Source organism: Paroedura picta, chromosome 5, assembly GCF_049243985.1.
Source record: "Paroedura picta isolate Pp20150507F chromosome 5, Ppicta_v3.0, whole genome shotgun sequence".
Classification (NCBI taxonomy): Eukaryota; Metazoa; Chordata; class Lepidosauria; order Squamata; family Gekkonidae; genus Paroedura; species Paroedura picta.
This window is the reverse complement of record NC_135373.1, coordinates 16,598,490-16,624,739: the sequence shown is the minus strand read 5'-3', so window position 1 is coordinate 16,624,739 and position 26,250 is coordinate 16,598,490. Positions and strand designations below refer to the sequence as shown.

The following is a 26,250-nucleotide window of genomic DNA, read 5'->3' as shown; positions in this document are numbered from 1 at the left end:
AACATCTACAGCCAACATCTCATGCAGACTGGGCATGATGAGGGGGCTGCCAAGGACTGTCAGGATGCCCAAGCAAGACTAGGGCGTCACGTGCATACTGGCTGTGCCTGCCAAGGGGCAGGGCCATGTCCTTCTTTCGGGCGTCACATTTAAATCAGGCTTGTGCTGGGTGAAAGCCTCACCCAAGCATCCTTTCCACCAGGCGCTGCTCATTTCTTTTGGGTGCCTCTGTGAGGACCAGAAGAATGCAGGGAGAAGCCATAGAGATCTGGGCACCTTCTCTTCTGTCACTATTATTGTGTGTGCCTCCTCCTCTGAAGCATTCAGACCCCTCCTGGCCCTGGGATTCACTTTACTGACATTCAGACTCAGCCTTTGACCTTGAGGAAATCCCCATGGCCTTGAGGTCCCTGTCTTTTTCTCTGTAGGGCATCTGTCCAGGTGTGGTGAACAGGGAGTCCCCTGGTCCTTTGGTTCCCCACGCTCCCCCACCCCTGCCCTGTGGTTCCCTGTCTAGTTGCTGCCACCTGTAAGACCCTCTTCTTTAACTAGGAGGAGTCTCACCCACTCCTGGGAAGATATAACTGGTTGCATTTATTTCTATGTATCGTTCCTTTGGCCAGTAGCCCAGCCTGTGGTGGGATGGTGTGGGGCAGCTGGCTTCTATCTTCTTGATTTAGTAGTCACTCCACCAAATCACAGGACCAACAGACCCCAAACCCCAACAATAGTAGATTTATTGAACTACAAAGGAAAGACATCCAGAATTTTTAAAAAAGGAAGGGGTAACATGAACAAGCAGATTCAAATGAGTAGCTGTGTTGGTCTGAAGTAGCACAATAAAACCAGAGTCCAGTAGCAACTTTAAGACCAACAAAGATGTATTCAAAGTGCAAGCAATCGAAAGCTCACGCCTTGAATAAATTTTTGTTGGTCTTAAAGGTGCTACTAGATGCTGATTTTAATGAACAAGCAGAGTAACAACTTAACTTTTACCTCCCTGAAAGGAAGAAGAATATTCCACCTGTTCTCCCTGGCTCCTGCCCCCTTTCTTTCCCTGTTCCTCCTCAATCCAGGAGGGTTTCCACTGTCTTTTCTTGCTCTCCACCTTTCCCCAGAGAACGTGGCTTCCAGCTGCTCAGCCCCTCCTTCAGAGATTCAAAAGGAGCCCATCCCATGGCAGGGGAACAGAACTTATTTAAAGCAACAGGGGGCTTTTAACAAGAACCCCATAGGTAGAAGATAACAGAATAAGGATGGGAGGGATCCACCACAACTGGTGGGGGAATCCTCCTCACCCAAGGACTCACCCCAATATTTCGGTCATGGTGCCTTCCCTGGGGACAAAAACAAGGTCTTACAACCACCTGGGGACCAGCTGAAAGGGACAGGGAGGGGCTGAGAGTCCATTCTCCCACTGTCCTTTTGGTGCAGCCAGTCATGCCTGGCCTTACCCCAGGCTCTTCCTACCCGCAGCCAATGGTGGATCCAGACTGTCTTTTCCACCAGTCCCTCCCCTGGCTGTGCGGCAGTCCTGCCTTCCCTGAAGGCCAAGAGGAGCCAGTCCTCAGCTGTGGTGCTCAAGGCCCAAATCTCTTCCCTCTTTGACGCATTCACACATGCCCCTCTTCCTCTTGGCACCACGTGAACGAGGCCTGTCCAGCATCCCCAAAAGGACTCTGTATTCCCAGGGAGGAATGTGGTTTTATGCAACCGGATTAAGGCTCTTTTCAACAGCACAAGAAGGAGGGTTGGACCAACTCTGGAGGAGGTTTCGGGTTTGCTGCTGTGCTCAGGGTCGATTCTTCTGCTCTAATCTGGCCTTTTCACGGCCTTTTGTTCCTGGGAGCCTCTCTGGTTTCTTCCCTCGGGGAGTGGAGACAGTTGAGTGGCTTCTCATGAAACCTTGGCTGGCTCTCTGTACTAATGCCATGGGTTTGGTAAACACTGCAGGCCTGAGAAGCTGGGTGGAAAGCCAACACCTTACCCTCCTACCCAGGACGGTGCAGCAGAGGTAAAAAGGAAGGCAATTCGTTTTGATGTGTATAAAAAATATGCAAGGATGGAAAATATGGTTGCTAGTTTCCAAGCGGGGCCTGGGGATCTCCTGGAATTATAACTGATATTTGGATGATGCAAACCCATTCACCTGGAGAACCCAACTGCTTTGCAGGGGTTGGCCAAACTGTGGCTCTCCAGATGTCCATGGACTACAATTCCCATGAGCCCCTGCCAGTGGAATTCCTCCATCTGCAGAAGGCAACCCAAACATATTATCCCATTTGGGCTTCACTTTCTCAATGGGAGATCGGAATCGTTCCTCTACTTTCCCAAAAGAAAGTCAGGACATCTTGATTATTAGGGAAGTAGGGAAATCAGGTCTGTTGTAATGCTTCTTGCTGGTGGTGCATCATGGCATCTTCCACCCAACAGGAATTAGATTCAGGCAGGCCCCTGTGTTGGTCTGAAACCGCAGAGAAAAGTCTGAGGCCAGCAACACCTTTAAGACCAGCAAAGTTTTAGTCTAGGTGTGAGCTTTTGTGTGCAGGCACACTTCCTCAGACATCTGCAGGGGTTTCTTTGTAAGGTTGATGGGGTTCCATTCCCGGCAGCTTAAGGTGGTGCCTTCTATGAAACGTGCCTGCACACAAAAGGTTCTACCTTGAATAAAATTTTGTTGTTCTTAAAAGCGCCCCTGGAGTGGACTCAAACACTTCCCCCAAGATGCATCTAAGACATGAAGTCCACCACTGGGGAGTCCCTGCTCAACGGCCTTTAATAGTTATTAGAAGAGGAGATGACGGCTTCTTTGTTACGAGCACGCAGAGTGCAAATTTTATTTATTTATTTTTATTTGTCTATTATATTTATATACCGCCCTCCCTGGAGGGTCAGGCCAGTTTACATAAAATAAACAATGCAAGAAACAATCCATAACATATAAATAACCGTAACATTATTACTAATAATTGATAATTACAACAATGCAAACAGTGCAAGCAGTGCAACAGTGCAAACAGGAGCAGAGCGCACTGATGGAGTTCTGGGAGGGAGGGGGGAGCAGGGGCCCTTCAGAGGTTGCTGGATTCCCTGATCTCAACCAAATTCCTGGCGGAAGAGCTCTCTTTTGCAGGCCCTACGGAACTGTGTCAGCTTCATCAAGGCCCTGATCTCCTCTGGGAGCTCGTTCCACCAGGTGGGGACCAGGAAAGAGAATGCTCTGGCCCTGGTTGAGGCCAGGCAGGCTTCTTTAGGGCCAGGGACCATTAGAAATTTTATTTTCCCACACCATCATTCTCTAGCTGCATGAGACATTATTGAGACTCTCATCCTTCATGAGGTCAGGTCCTCCAAGAGGTCATAGAAGTCTGCCTAGAATGGCTTCAAAGGTGTAGTTTTCCTTTCCCCTTCACTTTACTGTATGATTGTGCATCAGGGGAAACCATCTCTGATATGCTGGGACCAAGTCCTGGCATTCGTGAGTGAGTGACTGGATAGATTCACAGGGCCATTCCACACCAGGTCAATGTTGCAAATTGGTTTCGGAATGAAAAAACGCCATTTTAAATAGTGGAATTAATCGTTATGCCTTTGTAGTGGAATCCAGTTGCGTTTCTATCGTTTCCCACAGGTTTCTGGCCTCAGTAAAAATCACTATCCAGGAAGCGATATTTGCCGAGCTTTGTCCCGTCCCTGGCCATCAATCAAATGAGCAGCCAATGGGCGGCTGTTATCATGCTCCCGAAAAGCCCCTTTCCCTTTAAGGCAGGTTAAAAAAAAACCACGTTGCAACGAATCTGTGTTGATTCGTTGCAACGGAGAGACCCATCTAGCTAGCAGGTGGCTTGTGAGCTGCCGTTTCATCGTTGCCACGCTCCCCCGCGTGAACACCCCCCCCCCTCGTGCACAGGCATGGTTTTCGGCCAAAAATAAAGGGAACCAGCAAACGGGGCTGTGTGGTGCTTGGTGACTTAAAACAGAGGGACTGCAGCCGGGGAAGCCTCGCTGGGTGAATGAAGGCTCGCCGGTTCGTTGCTCTCCGCTTGCTCCGAGAAAAAAAATGGCGATCGCTTCGCCAGAAGATCAGAGGAGAGAGCCAGGGGGAGGGACTTTGCTGAAACCGCAACAATGGTAACACACAGAACTTTTCTGCTAGTGTTGCAGATTGGTTGCAAGAGTGTAGCACTTTCCAGAGGGTGAATACACTTTTGGGGATTTCCCTGGAAGCGCTACAACAAAGCGCTTTTTGCGGATCGGTTTCAGGAGTGTGGCAGATTGTCTACTGCATTTTAGTAGCAATTACAATTTGCCACACTCCTGCTACAATGAATCTGTGCGGAATGGCCCACAGCATTGCTATGCTGCTGTCCCCATTTGGCTTCAAGCCGCCATTGGAAGAAGAAGAAGAAGAAGAAGAAGAAGAAGAAGAAGAAGAAGAAGAAGAAGAGGAGGAGGAGGAGGAGGAGGAGGAGGAGGAGGAGGAGGAGAAGGAGGAGAAGGAGGAGGAGGAGTTGGTTCTTATATGCCACTTTTCTCTACCCGAAGGAGTCTCAGAGCGGCTTACATTTGCCTTCCCTTTCCTCTCCCCTCAACAGACACCCTGTGAGGGAGGGGAGCCTGAGAGAGCCCTGATATTAAGAAGAGTTGTTTCTTATATTCCGCTTTTCTCTACCCAGTCTCAAAGTGGCTTACATTTGCCTTCCCTTTCCTCTCCCCTCAACAGACACCCTGTGAGGGAGGGGAGCCTGAGAGAGCCCTGATATTAAGAAGAGTTGATTCTTATATTCCGCTTTTCTCTACCCAGTCTCAAAGTGGCTTACATTTGCCTTCCCTTTCCTCTCCCCTCAACAGACACCCTGTGAGGGAGGGGAGCCTGAGAGAGCCCTGATATTAAGAAGAGTTGATTCTTATATTCCGCTTTTCTCTACCCAAAGGAGTCTCAAAGTGGCTTACATTTGCCTTCCCTTTCCTCTTCCCACAACAGACACCCTGTGAGGGAGGTGAGGCTGAGAAAGCCCTGATATTCCTGCTTGGTCAGAACAGCTTTATCAGTGCTGTGGCAAGCCTAAGGTCACCCAGCTGACTGCATGTGGAGGAGGAGCGGAATCAAACTAGGGTAGAGTCTGCACACAACAGATAATGCACTTTCAATGCCCTTTAGAAGTAGATTTTCCTGTTCTGCATAGGAAAATCCAGCTGCCAAAGCATATTGAAAGTGCATTATCCTATGCGTGCAGACTTAGAAGTCCACAGTCTTAACCACTACATCAAGCTGACGTCCAAGTGACATTGCCACCTACCAATTGCATTTGGAAAAGGAGGGCCCTGAGGTTACTTGAGGCTGGCCAGTTGCCATTCTTAGGGTGCATGGATTTTCCACTGTCCCTCTCTGGAAAAGCCAGAGGGGTTGTGGTGAGGTCTGATCTGTCTTAACTCTTGAGTCCCCAGCCCCCAAAGGATGGAAACCACTCCTATTGTGTGTTCTTAGCTTTTTGTTTCGGGGTCTTTAAGCCTCATTTGGAATGGGGAGGAACCTGTTGAAAATGCAAAACGCGTGACCTCAATAGAGGAGGGTTTTTTTTTTCCTGGAAATGCGAAACATTCTGTGAATGTTATTAAATGGAGATGGAGCAAGACTTATATAAGCAAATCTTTCTCCACTGCCTGCCAGATGATCTAGAGGGAGTCCATGACAAGTGATTTGTGTTTGCCTTCGTAATCCACAAGGACCTCTCTGGAGTCTGTTCCTGTCCAGATAAACATGAGGCCAATAAGACTTTGGTCTCCTGCATGACCGCTTGACTTTCTCCCCACCCCTTTTCAAAATACTTGGTGCGCACAAAGGACGGGGAGATTAATGGGTAAACATGTTCAAGTGCAAAGGTGAAAACCACAAAAGGGATGCGGGCGGGGGAGATTTGACACTTATGCAACCTCAGCGGTGCCAAAAATGAATTCAATCTCCCTTTTATATAACTGCACACGCTAAGCTAACCCTCTTCACCTCCTTATTGGTTTTTATAAAAGGCTTGGTCTGCTCAGCTCTTTGGTCATCCTTTATCTGGGTATTCATTGTGGGGCTGATATTTGACTTTCCCCATTTTTAAAAAAAGTCCAGGTGGAGTTAAATGTTAAAAAGAAAACCAACCCACACCCGCGAGGAAATACATTGTAAACCCAGGTGTTCCATCGAGGCTCCCAGGGCAACATGGGTGCGGCTCGGATGGCGTGCAAAAATGGGTGGTTTTCAAGTCTTGGCCTATCTAAGCATTCTGAGGCCGCATCCTGCCCCGCTCCACTCAAACTTGGAGCCTGCAGTGACAGCTCTTGACACCACCCAAAAGGAGGGAAGACCGAGACTAGGCCATGGGTCAGAGACGGAGGAGCCACATGCTCTGGGTGTGCAGGCCTGAGAGGAAGGGCATAGGGTGCGCTGCGTCATCTGAATCAGCTGCTCCGGGACGCCGCAGCTAGCGCCTCAATGCGGGGGGGGGGAGGGTGTGCAGCTGCAAACCCTCCCTCCCCCTCCCGGGGTGAGGCGCTGGCTGCGGCGTCCAGGAGCGGCCGATTCGGATGACACGGTGCACAACCCTAGAAGGGCATGCTGGCTTCACTCCTGGCCAGGGAGCCAAGGGCCTAAGCTCTACTGGGATTCTGGAAGGAAGACCAGCAAGGGAAAATTAGCCAAGCCCCAAATGACAGCAAAAGCCTGTGGAGAGCTCACCATCCTCTTCTGGCTAAGGAATTAGAGCTCAGCTCCAGACTAAAAAAGCCAGTTTCCCTGGAGAAAATGGTTGCTTTATAGAGCAGGGGTAGTCAAACTGCGGCCCTCCAGATGTCCATGGACTACAATTCCCAGGAGCCCCCTGCCAGCGAATGCTGGCAGGGGGCTCCTGGGAATTGTAGTCCATGGACATCTGGAGGGCCGCAGTTTGACTACCCCTGCTTTAGAGGGTGGACTTTGTAGTATAATACTGCACTGAGCTCCCTCGCCACCCCAAATCCCACCTACTTCTGGCTCCAAAATCTCCAGGTATTTCCCAGCCCAAAGCTGGCAACCCTATTTCTGGCATCACAGCTTGCCCCCTTTGCCTCTCCCCTCCCCTGTCCTTTTGCCTGTCAGCTAAGGTGAGGAAATACCTGGGGATTTGAGGGTGGAGCCTGGAGAGGGTGGGCCTTGTGCAATCCTTCAGAGCCCACCCACCAGAGCAGCCGTTTTCTTCGGGGGAAACAATCTTGCTCATCTGGGCTCAGTTGCAGCAGTGGGCGATCTGGGAGGCTGGCAAGGCTGCTGCCAGTCAAAGGCGGGGCTGTTGCCTCGTTTCCATGGAGACAGAGGCCCTCACGCCTGGCAGTGTCGGACAGCTGGACTGAAATAAAATTAGCGAACCACCAGGAGGACTCCCAAAGTCCCGTCATTTTAAAAAAGTATATCCCATGCCATAAATTTAGCATCATGCTTACCTTGTGAAGACGCTCTATTCCGGCCACTCCACGTGATGCCGCCAACCTCCCACGTCCAGCCAGCGAACTGCTCACTACATCTGCCGTTTTGAAGCGTGAATTGGTGAATCCCCAAAAGTGGATCTACCAACCTAAAAAATGCTAGCGACCGGCAGACCATGAGCAGGCCGCTAGCACAAGAAATGTGTGGAAGCAAAGAAACGCTACCTCCACCTCCAATGTCCCGCCCTCACCCTCGCCTTCCTTTTCCCGGGACGAAATAGAGAACCGCCTCGTCTATGATTGTCTGTGCCTCTATGAGTACTAGGATAGGCATTTGCATGAATAAGTCTGTTTTAAAAGAAGTTTTGGCGGTCGCCGGAAGTTCACATGTCAGTCAGCCATGTCAGGAGGGGATTGGCTGGTGACAGTGGTAGGCAGGCCAAAGGGCAACAAAAGCGCCTTGCTCTCTCTTCTCGTGTTTCTGGCGGTGTGCGAGGAGTGCAAGGTACACGAAAAGAGCCCAGAAACATTCGAGACAGCTCAAGAGGGGTGGAGTGCGGATGGGTCACAATTATTTCTCACACTTTGCCATACAGCAGGCTTCACACGATAATGCCCAATGTGTGGGAAACCTCCAGGGTTGTTTCCTAAGGCGGCAAGAAAGAAGGGAGCGCTGTGTGGCTGGAGGCAATGGAGGAAAGTCATTCCTCCCAAAAGTCATGAACCCATGGAATTCCCTGCCACAGTAAGTGGTGGCAGCCACAAGCATCAACAGCTCCATGAGGGGACTGGATGAACATACGGAGTAGATGCCCACAAGATATAGGTGGAATGTTCTGTCTGGGGCGGAGAAACTCTGTTGTCTTGTTGTGTTGGGGGGGCAACAGTAGGAGGGCTTCTGGAGTCCTGGACTTGCTGGTGTGCCTCCTGATGTCCCCTGGGTTTTGGCCACTCTATGGCACAGAGTGTTGGATTGGATAGGCCATTGACCTGATCCAACATGGCTTCTCTTATGTTCGTATATCTGGAGCAGGGATGCTTTATCCTCTTGGTGTTTGTGGGGGCAACAGTAGAAAGGCCTTCTGGCCCCACTGGTGGGCCTCCTGATGGCCCCTGGAGTTTTGGCCATGGTGTGACAGAGTGTTGGACTGGGTGGGCCATTGGCCTGATCCAACAGGGCTTCTTTTGCATTCTTATGTCTGGGGCAGGTATGTCGTGCCTCCTTGATGTTTGTGGGAGGGAAATGGTAGGGCTTCTGGAGTTCTGGCCCTGCGGGCTGGACTGCCTGATGGCTCCTGGGTTTTGGCCACTGTGTTGCATGGAGTGTTGGACTGGATGGGCTGCTGGCCTGATCCTACATGGCTTCTCTGATGTCCCCACCCTTTTTTGAGCCTGAGGGCACCCTTGGTGTTTTGAGCCAGGGCTGTGGGCTGGGACTGCCTCAAAACAGTTCAGGCAAAAAGACTCCACATCCTTCCAACATGCCCAGCACCACAGAATTTATTTTTTGACGTATTTTCATGTATAGCCGGCCTTTCCAACTGGAACTGGTCGGAAGAATAAGTACAATGGGACTATTACGTAAACCACAGGCCGATCACAAAATATGCTTACATTTGAATCCAACAGCAAAGATTCCTGGTGGGACATGGTTACATGTTGGGGACTGAAGACCTAGAAGGGAAAAAATCCACTTTATCCTTTAGAGTAGCCACCTCCGAGTGAATCTATTAAACCACAGTGAGACCCCCTCTGCCTGAAACCCTCCCCAGGAACAGCCCACCCAAGAGGGCTACCCATCCAGCCTGGCCTTGATGTGGGCCCCACCCCCCAACAAATCTATTGCACTGAAACCAAATCTTGATTTCCTGGTGTAGACAATCCCTGGCAGGATAGTCCGGTTTCACTTACAGGGCAGGCTACATATAGTGGGTTAGGCGAGGCGTCCGGCTGTGTTTGGAGCCGGGGCACCATGGAGCTCGGAGGGGTGCTGCTGACCCTTTTCCTGGGCCTTTGCCTCTCATGCCTGGTCATCATCGCAGCCTGGAAGAGAATGCACAAGGAGGGGAAGCTGCCCCCAGGGCCAACCCCTCTGCCCTTCATTGGCAACTTGCTGCAAGTGAGCACAGCGGAGACCTTCAAGTCTTTCATGGCGGTGAGTTGGGCCCTTGTTGGCACAGCCCTCTCGGGAGAAATGAGACTGGGATGCACTCTCGGTCCATATCCAGCCTGTGCTGAGGCAGTTGCAGTGGTTACCAGTTGCTGTCTGGATCCGGTTCAAGGTTTTGGTTCTAACCTTTAAGGCTTTACGCGATCTGGGACCCACATACCCGAGGGACAGCCTATCGCCCTATGCCCCTTGCAGAGTCTTATACTCTGTGGGTGATAATTTATTGATCGTTCTCGGCCCCAAGGAAGCTCGCCTGGCCTTGACCAGGGCCAGGGACTTCTTGATTCTGGTCCCGACCTGGTGGAATGAGCTCCCGGGTGAGCTGTGGGCCCTGAGGGAGCTTTTGGTGTTCCGCAGGGCCTGCAAAATAGAGCTCTTCTGCCAGGTCTATGGCTGAGGCTGGGGGCAGCAAGGAAGACCAATGTGGCCCCCCCAAAGCGGTCAATGTCAATCTGACCCTCTTTTCTTCCCCCTTGAGTTAGGGATTGGGGTGGTGGGGGAAGTTGAGGAGGTGATTTTGCCATACTGTTTCTGTGGTGTTCTATAGTCCATTTATTGGGTTCATATTGGGTACTTTTTTGGACACATTTTTAATCCGCCACAAGGCGAGTTTGGGAGTGGCGGGCAATAAATTGAATGATGATGATGATGATGATGATGATGATGATGATTCAAGGAAGTCTTTAGTATCTAAAAATTCCTGTCTTCAAAAATTTCCGAATACAACTCTAGAATCTAAGGCACTGGTCCCCAACCTTTCTGAGGTTGGGGACCGGCAGGGCATTGGGGCGCGGCCCGCGGCCCGCGCGGGCCACGCCCACGCATCGGCCGCGCCCGCGGGCCGCGCCCGTGCATCGGGCCGCACCCGCGGGCCGCGCGCCCCACGAGCCGTGCCCGCACAACGGGCCGCGGGCCGCACCCCTGCATCGGGCCGCGCCCGCGAGCCGCGCCCGCACATCGTGCCGCGCCCGGGCCGCGCCCGTGAGCCGCACCCGCACGGGCGCGGCCCGGCCCCGATTCCCTCTCCCCGCCCTTCCGCAGTAAGAAGCTTCCCGGCCGCAAGCTTGCGGCCTGGGAAGTTTTTTACTGCGGGGGGGGGAGGGGCGGGGAGAGGGAGCCGCGGCCCGGCGCCATGGCCTTCGCGGCCCGGCACCGGGCCGCGGCCCGCAGGTTGGGGACCACTGATCTAAGGCAAGGGTAGTCAAACTGCGGCCCTCCAGATGTCCATGGACTACAATTCCCAGAAGCCCCTGCCAGCATTTGCTGGCAGGGGCTTCTGGGAATTGTAGTCCATGGACATCTGGAGGGCCGCAGTTTGACTACCCCTGATCTAAGGTCTAGGAAGGGCATGACTCTTCCTCCTCTGCAGGCAGAAGGTTCAGTTTCAAACCTTTCTCCCCTCCGTGGTGGGAGAGTGGGAAAGACCCCTTCAGGACCCTGGAGAGCCACTGAGCATTGACAGTATGGAGACGCATGGATCGTTGGCCTGACTTAGATGCAGGGCAGCTTATTATGCTCACCCACGGGTGCATTTACCGTTTTGCACTCTTCTTACCTGTATGCATGGACTGGTATTTCCCGTTGCATTGTCTCTGAAGAAGTTTGCACGCGCATGAAAGTGTATCCCTTGCATAATACCCGGTTGGTCTCAGAGGACTCTGACAGTGTTTGGATGTTTCCTGCAGCTCAGGGACAAATACGGGTCGGTGTTCACCGTGTACCTGGGGCCTCGCCGGGTGGTGGTGCTGTGTGGGCATGATGCGGTGAAAGAAGCCCTGGTGGACCAAGCAGACGACTTCAGCGGGAGGGGAGAGTTGGCCACCATTGACCGGAATTTCAACGGCTTCGGTGAGTGGGCGGAATTGGTTGGGGGCTTGGGTTGCTATTATCCCAGTGGAACCTGGAGATCCCCTGGAATTACAGTCATCTCCAGACTTAAAAGACCAGTTCGCTTTGGAGGGGGCAGGCTCTGCTTCCAAATTCTCCCGGTATTTCCCAACCCAGAGCTGGCAAACCTGGCTTGGATGGAAGAACGGCCAGTGAAACATGGGAAAATTTAACAAACTATACTGTGAGTGACAACAAAAATGGAGTCCAATAGCACCTTTAAGACCACAGAGTGCATGCACTCGAAAGCTCCCGTCTTGAATAAATCTTAGTTGGTCTTAAAGGTGCTCCTGGACTCAATATTTGTTGTGCTACTTCAGACCAACATGGCGACCCACTTGAATCTATCCTGTGTGTGGAGGAAGAAACCAGTTGACTTCACATCCCTTCCCTTCCAGGAGTCGCCTTCGCCAATGGGGAACGCTGGAAGCAACTGCGCCGCTTTTCTCTCACTGTCCTGAGGAATTTCGGGATGGGGAAACGGTCCATCGAGGAGAGGATCCAGGAAGAGGCTCAGTACTTGATGGAAGAATTCCGGGAAACCAAAGGTGGGTGCTGGCCACCATGGCTCCTACCTCTGGAGCGGGGAGGAGGGATAGGCAGAATGTACAAAATTGCCCTCTTTTTCTGTTCCTAAGGTTTGCCCTTTGACCCCACGTTCTTCCTAAGCCGCACGGTCTCCAACGTCATCAGCTCTGTGGTCTTCGGCAGCCGCTTTGACTACGCAGACAAGACCTTCCTCTCCCTCCTGCGCATGATCAACGAATCATTCATCGAGATGAGCACCGCTTGGGCTCAGGTAGCAAGGACCTTCTTCCTGCCACTTGCTCGAAAATAGGCAGGGTGCTTGTGGTGCCAGCTTCCAGGTGGGGACTAGAGATCCTCCAGATTTATAGCTGAGATCAGCGCCCTGGATAAAATGGCTGTTTTAGAAGTTTTTAGGCTGAACTCTCTCTCCAAAGTTGACTCCCCTCAGGCTCTGCCCCGAAATCTCCCAATTGATCCTAACCCAGAGTTGGCAAGCCTTGCCTACGGCAGGACGTTTAAAATTTTGTAACATCAGGAAACCTTCCCTGCATTTATTCCCCTCCTTTCTTACATCATGGACCTCAAAGCACTGTAAATTGGGAAGAGGGACTTCTGGGGGATGTGCATGGTCCAGATCTCCCAGAATAACAGCTGAGCTCCAGACAAGTGATCAGTTCTCCTGAGAAAATGGCTGCTCTGGAAGATGAACTCCAGGGCAATGTTCCATAATAAGTTCCCCCCTCAGCTCTAACACCCAAATTGGGAACCTGCCATGCTGCCTCAGGGTTGTTCACAGATGCTCTCTAGAGTCCTTCACAGGACTTCACAGGGTCCTTCACAGATGCTCTACAGCATTCACTGGCAGGGGCTAATTGTAGTCCATGGACATCTGGAGGGCCACAGAATCTTTGTCCTCTGGGGAAGGTTGGTTGGTCATTCCTGACCTTCCCATTGCGTGAGAGCGCCTCAGTTCTTCTCTAGGCGTTTTGGTTCCAGCTGGGCCCCTCAAAGGAGCTTTGGGGAGAGGATGGTCTCTTGGACTGCAGATGTTTAAGGCAAATTGTAATTGGACAGGGAAAATGCATAGACAACTGCCAACCTGTCAGAACCATAGACATTTTATTGGGTGGATCGTGCAAGATTTACAACTCCCAGTCCTCCCTCTTTTGTCCAGCTCTGGGATATGTACCTGGCGCCCTGCAGTAAATTATGGAAGAATTATATTCCTGATTAATTTCCAGGCCTTTTAATCAATCTGCCTTGGCATCCACACAGGTTTATGTGTCATGGGGTGCGTGTTTAGAACAATTGGACCACTGAGAAAGGCCTCGGAGGCAGAAAGACATTTGGTCCTGTTTTTATTTGGTTCAAGGCTATCAAGCTAGAGAACTGGACACAGAGGGTGGCAGTGGGGGATACAGTTGTTGTACCCCTATGCACTCCCTTGTGAAGTTCAATGGGGGACAATACTCTCCCCCATGCTTTTTAACATTGACATGAGCCCTCTGGCACAGCTGGCCCGGAGCTTTGGGCTGGGTTGACACCAATATGTAGATGACACCCAACTCTATCTCCTGATGGACAGTTGGCCAGACCCCCCCTCCCAGACACATTTCCCAGATGTTTGGAAGAGGCGACTGGATGGCTTAAGCAGAGCTGCCTGAGACTCAACCCCTCCAAGACGGAGGTCCTGTGGCCAGAGAGAAGGAATGTGCCTCCCAGTCCTGCATGGGGTGCAGTTGGAGGCTGTAACTATGGCCAGGAATCTGGGGGTGATCTTTGATGCCTCCCTATTAATGGAGGCGCAGGTCACCAGAGTAGCCCAGGTGGCATTTTTTCATCTCTGCCAAGCCAGACTACTACAGCCCTACCTGTCTCCGGAGCACCTGGCTACAGTGATCTATGCAACGGTCACTTCCAGACTAGACTTTTGTAATTCACTCTACGTGGGCCTTCCCTCGTCTTTGACCCGGAAATTACAGTTGCCACAAAATGCAACTGCCAGGGTCCTCTCTAGGTCATCTTGGGGGGCTCACATCCAGCCAGTGCTGAGGCAGCTGCATTGGTTGCTAATTATGTTCTGGATAAAGTTCAAAGTTTTGGTATTAACCTTTAAGTCCATTTGTGGTCTGGGCCCCTACATATCTGAGGCATTGCCCTACCCAAGGCCCTTCACTCTGCAGGTTTGAATCTGCTGGTGGTCTCTGGCCCACCGAAGGTGTGCCTGGCCTCCACCAGAGCCAGGGCCTTCTCGGTCCTGGCACCAACCTGGTGGACTGAGCTCCCAGAAGAGCTGAGGGCCCTGGCACAGCTGGTGCAGTTCCACAGGGCCTGCATGATGAAGCTCTTCCACCAGTCATTCGGTCAAGGCCCTGGAAGATCTAGGGTCCCTCCTCAGGATGCCTGGTACACCTAGGGCATGAGGTGCCTCCTCTTCCATGAGGCTTGCTGGGTGGGAGGGTAGGCGGTGGGTAGTTCGGCCAACACTGGTGGTTGGGAGGGATGAAGAGAAAGTACGCTGCCAGGGGCTTTTATAACTGTATTTTATTGTTATTTTATCAGGGTTTTATTGTATGCCACAAGGCAGCTTGGTCTGGGAGTGCTGGTCAATAAATAAATAAAATAAAATAAAACTTGTTGGCCCTGTTTTATTAGTTCAGGGCTCTTAACCTAGAGATATGGAATTGACTTATTCTAAGCAATGCTGGCTTTTATCATGTTGCATAGATTCAGGACTTCTTAGCCCAAATATGTACCACTTCAAGATGCCTGCATTTTAAAGTAGGGCTTTCATGCACTTTGGAATAAACACCCATATTTTCTTTAATCAATTTCTCATAACTTTCTCCCCCCCCCCCAAAAAAAAACCTCTTTGGGTGGCCACCTTTACTGGGTGGACCTTGCAAGGCCTGCGGCTCAGCCTCTTCCCCCTTTTGCCCAGCTCTACGATATGTACTCCGGCATCATGCAGTACTTGCCCGGGAGACACAACCGCATCTACTATCTCATTGAGGATCTGAAGGACTTCATTGCCGAGAAAGTCAAGAGCAACCAAGCAACGCTGGATCCTAACAACCCGCGTGACTTCATCGACTGCTTCCTCATCCAGATGCAGAAGGTATTTGAACGAACGCAGTGGGACCCATGGAACGGCCGGGATGAAGCCCACTCGGCTATGTCTTCAGAGGTCGGGGGAAGCAGAAGCCCTCGTTGTATAGACCTTTTTGGCATGGCTGCATTTCGAATTCTGCATACCTTTCTGAACACCCTTTCCTAAAAAGAAACAGAACTGGGAAAGGCACAGCAAAGGGCAACCCAGGTGTTCAAGAAGTTAGAACCCAGGAGGCGAGAGTTTGGGGATTTCCCTTAAAAAAAGAAAGATGTCTGTCATTTTGGATCCCACATCATCCTTCATACTTTCAATGACAACCAGTTTGGTGTGGTGGTTAAAAGTGGCAGCTTTTCATCTGGAGAACTGGGTTTGGGTCCTCAGTCCTCTACATGCAGCCAGCTGGGTGACCTTGGACCAGTCACAGTTCTCTACGGGCTGTTCTTTCAAGTAGTTCCTTCAGGAATCTCTCAGCCCCACCAACCTCACAAGGGAAGGAAAAGAAGAGGAGTTGGTTTTTAGGATGGGAAAGGTGTTTGCAATCTGCTTTGGGACTCCTCTGGGTAGTAAATAGCGGGGTACCAAAAAACAGCTCTTCTTCTACTTCCTCAGATCCAGATTCCCATCGACAAAATGAGGAGAATGTGGGGATGAGCACAATGCAGCACCTTTCTGTATCACTGGGCACTGCGGAATGGCTGCATTAGAAAATTCTTACCAGAGCCCAAGACAGTTCAGCCTCTCTCTCCCCCCGTCTTATAAATCGACCTTGTTTTGAACAGACAAACAACAGACGGATACCTCTAGTCTTTGATCTGAGGGAGATTCTGGCAGCTGTCAATTATGAATTAATGTCCAGGTGTCCAGCTTCAGCTTCCTATGCAAAACTGAATACTTTTTTCACTGGTTTCCTCTCTTTCCCCCGCTTGGTTATTTATGACCACCATTTCCTTTGATTCCCCCAAAGGAAAAGGAAAACCCTTCCAGCGAATTCAACTTGAAGAATTTGATCCTCACCACCCTCAACTTATTCTTTGCTGGGACAGAGACGGTCAGCTCCACCCTGAGATATGGATTCCTTTTCCTAATGAAGTACCCAGAAGTGGAAGGTAGGAGAGCAAAAACAGGGAGAATTAAAGCAAGTAAGATGCGGGCCAGATGCTTTCTTGAGCCAGATTCTTGACCTCTTGACCTGAGCTATCTGCTTACAGCCCTGTGCCTGGAAAAGTACTTTTCCTTGTGTTCATACAATAGGAAGGGACCTGCAGGGTCATCCAGTCCGACTCCCTGCACAATACAGGAACTCACAACTACCTGCCCACCCACAGTGACCCCAATTTCATGCCCAAGTGATTCCTCCCATCAAAAATCTCCAGAATCCAGCCTGGCCTGGAGGAAATTCACCTACCATCCCACAGTGGCGATCAGCAATTCCTTGCGAATGCAGTGAAGGGCCACAAGAGACAAACACTGGATTAAGCAGTCCCGCCCTCTCTTCATCACCTGTTACAATGTCACTTACTTGTCCCCGCAATGGTCCTAGCATGTTCCCATTCTTTTTCTTACTTTGAATATAACTAAAGAACCCTTTAAAATTGTTTTTAGCATTTCTTGTTAGCCTAAGTTCATACTGAGCTCTAGCTTTTCTAACACTCTCCCTACAAACATTGGTTATTTGTTTACATTCCTCCTTGGCTATAAGGTTCTCTTTCCAGTTGGTGTAGTGTAGTGTTTGGTGTAGTGGTTAGGAGCGTGGACTTCTGATCTGGCATTGCAGGGTTCGAATATGTTCTCCCCCACATGCAGCCAGCTGGGTGACTTTGGGCTCAACACAGCACTGAGAAAGCTGCTCTGACCGAGCAGGAATATCAGGGCTCTCTCAGCCTCACCTCCCACACAGGGTGTCTGCTGTGGGGAGAGGAAAGGGAAGGTGACTGTAATTCACTTTGAGAGTCCTTCAGGTAGGGAAAAGTGGCATATAAGAACCAACTCTCTTCTTCAGTAATATCAGGGCTCTCTCAGCCTCACCTACCTCAAAGGGTGTCTGTTGTGGGGAGAGGAAGGGAAGGCGAATGTCAGCCGCTTGGAGACTCCTTCTGGTCAAGAAAAGTGGCATATAAGAACCAACTCTTCTTCTTCTTCTTCTTCTTCTTCTTCTTCTTCTTCTTCTTCTTCTTCTTCTTCTTCTTCTTCTTCCATTTCCTAAATGAGTCTTTTTTATTACTCAGTTCCTTTGAAAGCTGCTGATGGAGCCCCCCTGCTTTCTTTAGATCCCTCCCAGTTTTCCTTCTCAAGGGAATTGTCTGTGATTTTGCCTTCAGCATTTCACTTTTGAGAAACTCCCAACCTTCTTGGACTTCCATCTCCTTTTCTGACCATGGGATTCTACCAAACATAACTTTATGTGTTAAGTTTGCTAAAATTTGCTCTCCTGAAGTCCAGCCTGTATGTGTGACTGCGTACAGCTTTTCTCATCCCCAAGACCATAAAGTTCAAAATCACATGATCACTGCTACCAAGCACATCCACACCTTTTACCTTGTCAACCAGTTCTTCTCTATTGCTGAGAATCAAACCTAAAACAGCAGACTCCCTGGCTGTCCCTTCCACTTTCTGGGAAATGAAGTTGTCTGCAACAGTGGTCCCCCACCCCAGTCCAGGGACCGGTACCAGTCCATGGATCAGTCAGTACCGGGCCGCGGCCCTGCCACTCTGCCGCCGGCTCACCTTTGATGCTCTCCAGCGGCCGCCATGGCTGAGGATCCCCCTCGGCGTGGCACTGCTGCTGCTGGCAGCACCCCCCAGCAGGCGGCAGAAAGTCAGGGGCACTGGCGGGAAAGCAAGCGGAGCAGGGGCTCAGGCAGCAGCGGCATCCCTCGGCAAAAGACTGCCCCCCCCGGGCCTCAGTAAAATTGCCAAGCATTGACCGGTCCCCGGTGATAAAAAGGTTGGGGACCACTGGTCTGCAAGACAAGTCAAGAATTTATTGGACTTTTCATTTTTAGCAGAGCTGGACTTCCAACAGATAGCTGGGTAAATGAAAACTCCCATGACCGCTAGCTCCTGTCTCTAAGAAAACTTGGTAATCTGTTCTAGGAACATCTATTCCTAGTCCTCTCTCTGGCCTAGTGGTCTATAGCAGATCTCTACTATAATACCATTATTATCTCCTATTATTTTTACCCCAAAACTCTCAGCTGAACTCTCAGGCTCAGACCCATGTATTTCCTCACACGTATATACATTCTTAACATGCTGCTCCTTCCCCCTTCTTTATTTTTCTGTCCCTTTTAAATAAGTTGTACCCCTCAAAGCTATTATTCCAGTTGTGTTATCCCACCAGGTTTCTATAATGCCTATTAGATCATAGTCCCCTTCCTTTATTAGGACTTCTACTTCTTCCTGCTGGTTTCCCATATTCAATGCATTAGTAAAGAGATATTGCAATCTTTCATATGAGTACTCCAGGTTTTTAGTTTTTGAACATTCCTGTAAGTTGTTGCCTGCATATGTGTCATCCCCCTTAAATCTGCCAGCTTCCCATCTACAGTTATTATCATCAAACTGGGCTTTGAATGTACGTCTTGTTCCCCCATTGGACCTCATTGTAAGCCCTCCTCACCAGATCCGCAAGACTCTTTGCAAAGACATTTTCCCCGCCATCGTGAGGTGCAAACCATCTCCCCATAGAAGAGTCTCATCACAGAAGTGCAATCCATGGTCCAAACCCCCAAACCTGTTTACCCCAATGATGTAGCCAGTCATTTATCTGCATTATTTTTCTTTCCCTTCCTAAGCCTCAGCCATTAACAGGAAGAACTGATGAAAACACAACCTGTCTCCCAAATCCTCCACTCCCCCCCCCCCCATGGCCATTGAGTCTCACTTCATATGCTCCACACTGCACCAGGCAGTGTCATTTCTTCCCACATGAATGAGCAGGAAGGGATATCTGTCCCTGGGCTTTATGAGTCTTCCCAGCCTTTCCATGACATTCTTGATTCTCACGTCTGGTAGACAGCATACTTCTCGAGACAACAAGTCCGGTCAACATACCATATATACTTGCATATAAGCCAACCCGCATATAAGCTGAGGCACCTAATTTTACCAGATCTGGGCAAACTTATTGACTCGCATATAAGCTGGGAAATGCTCCATCCTCACAGGCTCTCCCATCCAGCCCCCCCCCCAAACAAATACAGGAAAGTCAAGAGGATGAATCGCTGCTGTTTTTTGCACTCCGCTTTTCACCCACAGAAACCAAAAGAATCGTTTGGAAGAAGTGTTTAGGAAGAGGAAGAAGTGAAGGCAAAAGGAAAAAAAAGATCAGAGTCCTTCGGTCACACCGTTGATGTCCTACAAGCTGCCAGAACAAGCTCAGCTTACAGTACACATTTGCAAAAGGCCATGCAATGTATGGCTGGCTGGAGCAGGCTTTTATTTCAGTTACCATATATACCTGCGTATAAGCCGAGGAGGGCTTTTTCAGTATGAAAAAAGGTGCTGAAAAACTAGGCTTATACGTGAGTATATAGGGTACTTTGGCTTCTACTCCTCTCAGTACGGAATCCCCAGTTACCAGCACACGTCTCCTAGTCTGAACACATTGAGGAACAGAAGAGCTCGTCCTCTCATCCACAGGGGCCTGTGAAATATCTTCTAAGCTTTGGGGGAGTTGGGGGCCCAGTGTTCTTATGGACCAGAGTCACTATCTACAGGCAGATCCCGAAACTATTTCTGAGAATCAGATGGGTAGAACATCTCCTTGGTTTATTTAACTTGCATTCTTAAGGGTTTTTTTTTTTTGCACATCCTGGCAGCTAAAGTCCTCCAGGAAATTGACCATGTCATCGGACACAACCGCATCCCGGGCATCGAGGACAGGATGCAAATGCCCTACACAGACGCCGTCATCCATGAGATCCAACGGCTGACCGACATTGTCCCCATGGGGGTGCCCCACATTGTGATCCGGGACACTCAGTTCCGGGGGTACTTCCTCCCCAAGGTGAGGCATCTGTGCGGGTGGAGTCTCAGAGGCAAGTACACCTGACTAAGTGAAGTTAGCAGGAAGGGAGACGGAGGCTTCCTTGGGGCGTCCAGTTCAAAACAGTCCAGATTCCTCAATGTGATCCCTGCCAATATATTTCCTGGCATTGACTAATAGTTTTTAGAAAGTGGGCAGGGCCATGTGGGGCTAGAGGCCACTGTGGAATTACTTTGCTATCCAAAATTCTTAAAATGTTTTTTTGGCAGTCGAACAGAAGGAACTTTGCAATATGACTAAAGGTAACCTGCGGCAGCCATTTTGCAGTTGGCTTAGAATCATCGGATCATAGAGTTGGAAGGGACCTCCAGGGTCATCTTGTCCACGTTTCTGCACAGTTCAGGAACTCACAACTACCTGCCCACCCACAGTGACCCCAATTTCATGCCCAAGTGATCCCCCCACTAAAAATCTCCAGAATCCAGCCAGGCCTGGAGGAAATTCACCTTCCATCCCTCAGTGGTGATCATCATTTCCCTGGGTAGGCAAGGAAGGGCCACAAGAGACAAAGAGAAGGCTTCATCTTTACAAGAGAAGATGGCAGCCATTTTGCAGCAGTCCTTTTGTGACTGCCTCTCCAAGGTGCCCGCAGGCTCAAATAGGACTGGGGACCCCTGAAAACGTTCCTATTCTTTTAGCAAACGTTTTTTTCCTCTTGTTCAGCCATTCTAGGTCCGGCCTGAGCACAATTCCTTGTACGGCAGGGGTGGCTAAACTGTGGCTCTCCAGATGTTTATGGACTACAATCCCCATGAGCCAGGGAGAGCATCTGGAGAGCCCCAGTTTAGTCCTCCCTGCTCTCCAGCCTTTCAGCCAACTTATTTTTTGTTTTAATGCTGTTTTATGTCTTGGCTTGTTTTCAATGGTTTTGCTTTACTGTTTTACTTGGAAGCCTGCTGAAGCAGGTCTCTGCAGAGGCAGCATGGACGTTTTCCAAATAAGAAAAGGGACAAACACTTGACAGCTGGCGGGGGAGGCATGAAGGAAGGGGAAAGAAACTGCAGGCGCCTGGGAACCTGCCTGAGGAACTCCTGGCATCTTCCAGTTGCTTGACTTCCAAACTCATCCTTTAATCCTTGTCCTTACCCTTTGGCAGGTTTGCACCTTCCCTTTGTCCTTGTTCACTCTGCACACCTTTTCTCTTTTCGCCTTGCGTGCTCCATCCCTCCCCTTGCTTTGCTCTACTTTCTCTCTTTCTGTTCTTGGCTGCCATTCCCTATGACTGGCCTTTGAGGGGTGTCCAAAATGGAGAGGTTTGTTATGCTGATAATGGGAATGGCAACAGAGGGCTGGAGGTGAAGAAGGAGAAGAGCGCCATACTCGGATACCTCTTGTAAATAGAAAGCGACATTATCACACCAGCAACTTCTGGGCTATGTTCTGTTATTTGGGCAAAAACTTTTATGTTAAAAGCCAGTTTTACCATTGAGTTTTTGCACAAATAACAGGGCATAACCCAGAAGTTGTTGGCATGACATCACTTCCTGTGTTCAAGGCCTTTCCACTGATGAGTCCACCTGCTGGCCAGTTGATCAGGGGCAGGACCTGATGATGGGAGACACCCGCCCCCCAACTGGATCCACTTTTCAGAGATCCTGACCTCTTTCTCCTGCTAAGAACACCCATTGCTTTTCTTCTATGAGGCAAATCGTTTGTAAGCTACAACACTCTTGCCTCAAAGTCTTCATGATCCCTTCAGAAACCCTGACCTTCCATGTTTCTACCAGAATGTTTCATTTCATGGAAGCTGAGTGGAGGGGAGAGTCATAGAACAGCGACCTTAGTGTGGGAGCCCTCGCAATGCCAGCTCTGGGTGGGGAAATACCTGGAAATGTTAGAGGTGGAGCTTGAGGAGGGGAGGGAAATGACATCTGTGGGGCACAATCCTATAACCTTCCAATATAGCCATTTTCTCCAGGGGAACTGATTTCTGATGCCCAGAGATCAACTGTAATCCCAGGAGATCTCCAGCCACTACCTGGAGCTGGCAACCTTGGATGGCGCTCAATACCCTTCTCGGAGTTCTAGAGAAGTTCTGCTTGTTGACTCCTTAGAAGCAGCTGGTTGACCACACTGTAGAGTTGCTGGCTCTGAGTTTGGAAATACCTGCGGAATTTGTGGGTGGAGCCTGGGGAGGGTGGGGTTTGGCGAGGGGAGGGGTTTCAGCAGGGTACAAAGCAATTACTCATTTTCTGCAGGGTAACAAACCTCTGTCATAGCAGGGGATCTCCAGGCCCTGTCTGGAGGCTGACCTCTCTACTATGCTGTGAACAAAATCATGGACTTTTGCCCTAATCCAGCAGGGCTCTTATTCTGTTCTGTTCCCTCCCCCATGTTTTCCAGGGCACGGATGTCTTTCCTCTCTTAGGATCTGTCTTGCGTGACCCCAAATATTTCAGCCACCCTGAGAAATTCTACCCCGAGCACTTCATGGACGAGCAGGGCCGCTTTAAGAAGAACGATGCTTTCGTACCCTTCTCCTCAGGTAGACTTCTCATTTCCACTCCTGGCTGCTTGGTATCCCAGCTCTCAGAGCACATGGCCAGCTGGCTGACAAGACAGACTAATTCCGCACAGATGAAGCTAGAGGTCTGGAAGTGCTCCCTGAACAACATTCAGAGGCTGGGGCCTTCCTCTGCCCGGACTTTCACTTGGAATATAGTCTGCAAATGTGGTGGGTCGAATGTCAATGACCCAGAGAGGCCAGGGTTCAAACTCCTCCCTGGCCATGGAATCTGACTTTTGGCCGGTCAGCACCTAGGAGAGGTCAGCAGAAGCAGGCTGGGAGCCCAGCAAGGAGGCTGTCCACCCCCTCAAGATGGGAGGTCATCCAAAAGCTAAAGTCCAGCTGCAGCTGAGCAGCCATCACATGACAGACAAGCTGCCAAAGGGAAGGGCCTACCCCAGAATTGAACACAGCAGCATTTTGCCTGCAGGTTAGATGGGATTTAATCCTTTAACCAGCAGTTTCTAGAACAGGGGTAGTCAAACTGCCCCTGGCAAGGGGCAGTTCGCTGGCAGGGGCTCATGGGAATTGTAGTCCATGGACATCTGGAGGGCCGCAGTTTGATTACCCCTGTTCTAGAAGCACTGCTTCCCTCCCGACAGCGATGATGGACTTCCTTGGCTGGTTCCCTTGAGGAGGGAGGTTTGGTTATCAGCTCCCTTTGGAAGCTGGGAACCCACATGGAGTGCACAGAATGGCTTCGGAGCTGCTGTCCCCACGTTCTGTTCCTGGGAACCTCCATGTTCAGAGGCAGTCAACCTTTGAATCCCAGAGCCAGGAGGCAACAGGAAGGGAAGCCTTGGCTCCAGGGCCCTGTTGTAGGCCCATCAGAGGAACTGGGTGAGACATGCAGCTGGACTGGATGGACCCTCAGTAGTCTGATTCAGCAGGGATCTTCTGATGTTCTTATGAAGGCCTTGGCACCTATGCCCTATTGTTGGCCCTCCAGAGGAACTGGTTGGCCCCTGTGGACTGGAGACTGGAGGCTGGACTTGATGAACCCTCAATCCAGCAAGGCTCTTCTAAGGTTCTTAAGAACCTCTATATCCTGTTGTTGGCCTACCAGGTCAGCCACTGTGTGAGATGGGATGTTGGACTAGATGGACCCTCAGTGATCTGATGCAGTAGAGACCTCCTGATGTTCTTATGAAGGCCTCAGCCTCTCTACCCTGATGTTGGCCCTCCAGAGGAAATGGCTGTCCCCTGTGTGAGATGGGATGTTGGGCTAGATGGACCCTCCCTGGTCTGATCCAGCAGGGCTCTTCTGATGTTCCTCACACGACTCTGTGCAACTGGCATTGGATGGGCTGCAAACATGATGGGTGGATAACTCTGGGTGATGGGAGTGGGAATTGTTGGTTGGTGTTGTCGTGCTAACACAGAGGCATGTTACGGAAGGGGAAGTAGCAATCTGTTCATGCAAGACGAGTGTGTCTTGAAAGGAAGTGCCTCTGCTAGCAGATGGGTTCCAACCCAATCTCTCCCAAGCAGAGAGAAAAGCTGGAGGCTGCCCACTCAATCCAGAGCTGAGATCCACTTGGGCCAAACTGGGGCTGCAAACCCCGTTCCACACCAGGCTTCACTCACGCCACTGTCCTTCCTTCCTGCCAGGGAAACGGGTCTGCCTGGGGGAGGCCATGGCCCGCATGGAGCTCTTCCTCTACTTCACCACCATCCTGCAGAACTTCTCACTGAAGCCCCTGATGGACCCCAAGGACATCGACATCAGTCCAAGAGTGAGCGGCTTCGGGAACATTCCTCCCACATACCAGCTGTGCTTGGTCCCTCGCTAATCCCTCAGTGCTCAGGGCAGGGAGGGAGAGAGCCCTGTATGTCTTTGTGGCCTGCTCTTTGCTCCTACCCTGGCACCTGTCTCCCCAAGCTGCTTCCCAAGTAGATGCCGGCATGTCACCGCTGGGGGTTGTGTGACAAGCAGGCTCCCCCAGCGGTGTGGCTTCCTTCTGCCTGGCCCTGCTTGTAGGTTTCTTGGAGGCAAGAAAGTAGCATCATTTTAAGTTCTATTTTGTGATCTGTTTTAAATTGTATTATATTAAATGACCATATTCTTTTGGTCTTTTATGTATTAGCTTCATATAACTTGGTCTGAACGACTGTAATAAAGTTTGAATCTGAATCTGGAGGCAACCATTGCTGGAGTCAGGATGTTGGACAAGAGGGACCAGGAGTCTCATCTGGCTGGACAGTTTTAATTCTCCGCTCCATCTGCCCAGGCCCAAACTCTCATGGGGGCCAAACTCTTGTCTGCATAAGATATGCTAGGAATGCCAGCCTCCAGGTGGGGCTTGGGGATCCCCCAGAATTACAGCTCACTTCTGGATGACAAAGATCTGTTCCCCTGGAGAAAATGGAAGGTGGAGTCTGAGGTGTTGTACCCCACTGAGGTTCCTGTCCTCCTTAGCTCCACCCCCAAATCTCCAGAAATGTCCCAACGTGTATATGGCAACCCTACCCCCTCCCCATCACTCACTGGCAACTAGGGTTGGGCGCTTCGATGTCCAAAGCAGCCGCTGGAACCCGACACAGCCAGCGCCGTGGCATGGGGGTGGGGGGAGGCGTGGGTGGATGCCCGTGCCTCCCCCCTCCCCCCACGCCACGGTGCTGGCTGCATCGGGCGTGAGCGGCCCCTTCGGATGCCCAAACGTCCAACCCTATGAAAAAACTAGCCTACCAGCCCTCAGGATGACTGATGTGGGGGCATATCTGCCTGGTAAGTTCCCTCAGTTTCTGAGGGCCCTGAAACAAGGGGAGAGGCTCCAAACAAGGGCCAAACAATGGGACCCCCAGGTCCTAACTGGGAACTGAATAACATAGAGTTATATCATAATATGGGATGGTTTTCTCTACTGTCTGGAAGGAAGTCATTTTGAGGATGGCTCCTCCTCCTCCTGGAGCAGTCATTTTGTGGCAGTCGTTTTTGGTCTGTGCTCACCACACTGTGTCAGGATTTCAAAAGTCTCAGAAAAGCCACAGGCTCCTGTCAATCTTCCCTATGGAAGGCCGTGAGGCTGTACATTTCTGACAGAGCATTGCAAAAGGTCTTCTGCTGGCCTTCACAAGGCTTCTAATTGTTCCTGCCTGGACATGAATATTCACCACAGTCTCTGTCTCCTTTCACTTTGAGCACTGGAAACGTAGCCAAGGGCCCTTTTCCTCGTGATGTTGCTCTGTTCCGAATTTGTCTCCTCTATCCATATTTAAGCCTCCTTTCTAGAGGAAGTTTCATGGGGTAACCACCTTGATCTTCAGTTGAACATCCAAATTTGAACCCAGTACTACCTTAGAGACTTGGGCGGTGGGAGCGTACTCTTGAGAGTCAAAGTCCCCTTCATCAGATACCAACACACCTGACAAAAGGAGCCATCTCTCAAAAGCTCCCCCCCCCAAAAAAAAATCCATCTCTAAGGTGCTTCTGGATGCATTTCTAGAGGAAGTTACAAGTATCTAAAAGGTCATTTTTGCACATGAAGCTGAAAGCTGTGGTTACTTCAACCGGGTTTAGACTGTGACTTCAGTAACCAACATTGGCTCCTTGG

The 26,250-nt window shown here is 50.5% G+C and overlaps 1 protein-coding gene across 1 annotated transcript; it reads left to right on the top strand.

The window, feature by feature from the left end:
- Positions 1–9,406: 9,406 nt before the first annotated feature.
- LOC143837158 (cytochrome P450 2G1-like) lies at positions 9,407–24,830 on the top strand. Its single transcript, XM_077336685.1, has 9 exons — positions 9,407–9,601; positions 11,302–11,464; positions 11,902–12,051; positions 12,142–12,302; positions 14,973–15,149; positions 16,108–16,249; positions 19,964–20,151; positions 22,534–22,675; positions 24,308–24,830. Exons 1-9 carry the CDS (start codon positions 9,419–9,421, stop codon positions 24,487–24,489), a joined length of 1,488 nt encoding a protein of 495 aa, XP_077192800.1. The 5' UTR covers positions 9,407–9,418; the 3' UTR covers positions 24,490–24,830.
- Positions 24,831–26,250: the final 1,420 nt, after the last annotated feature.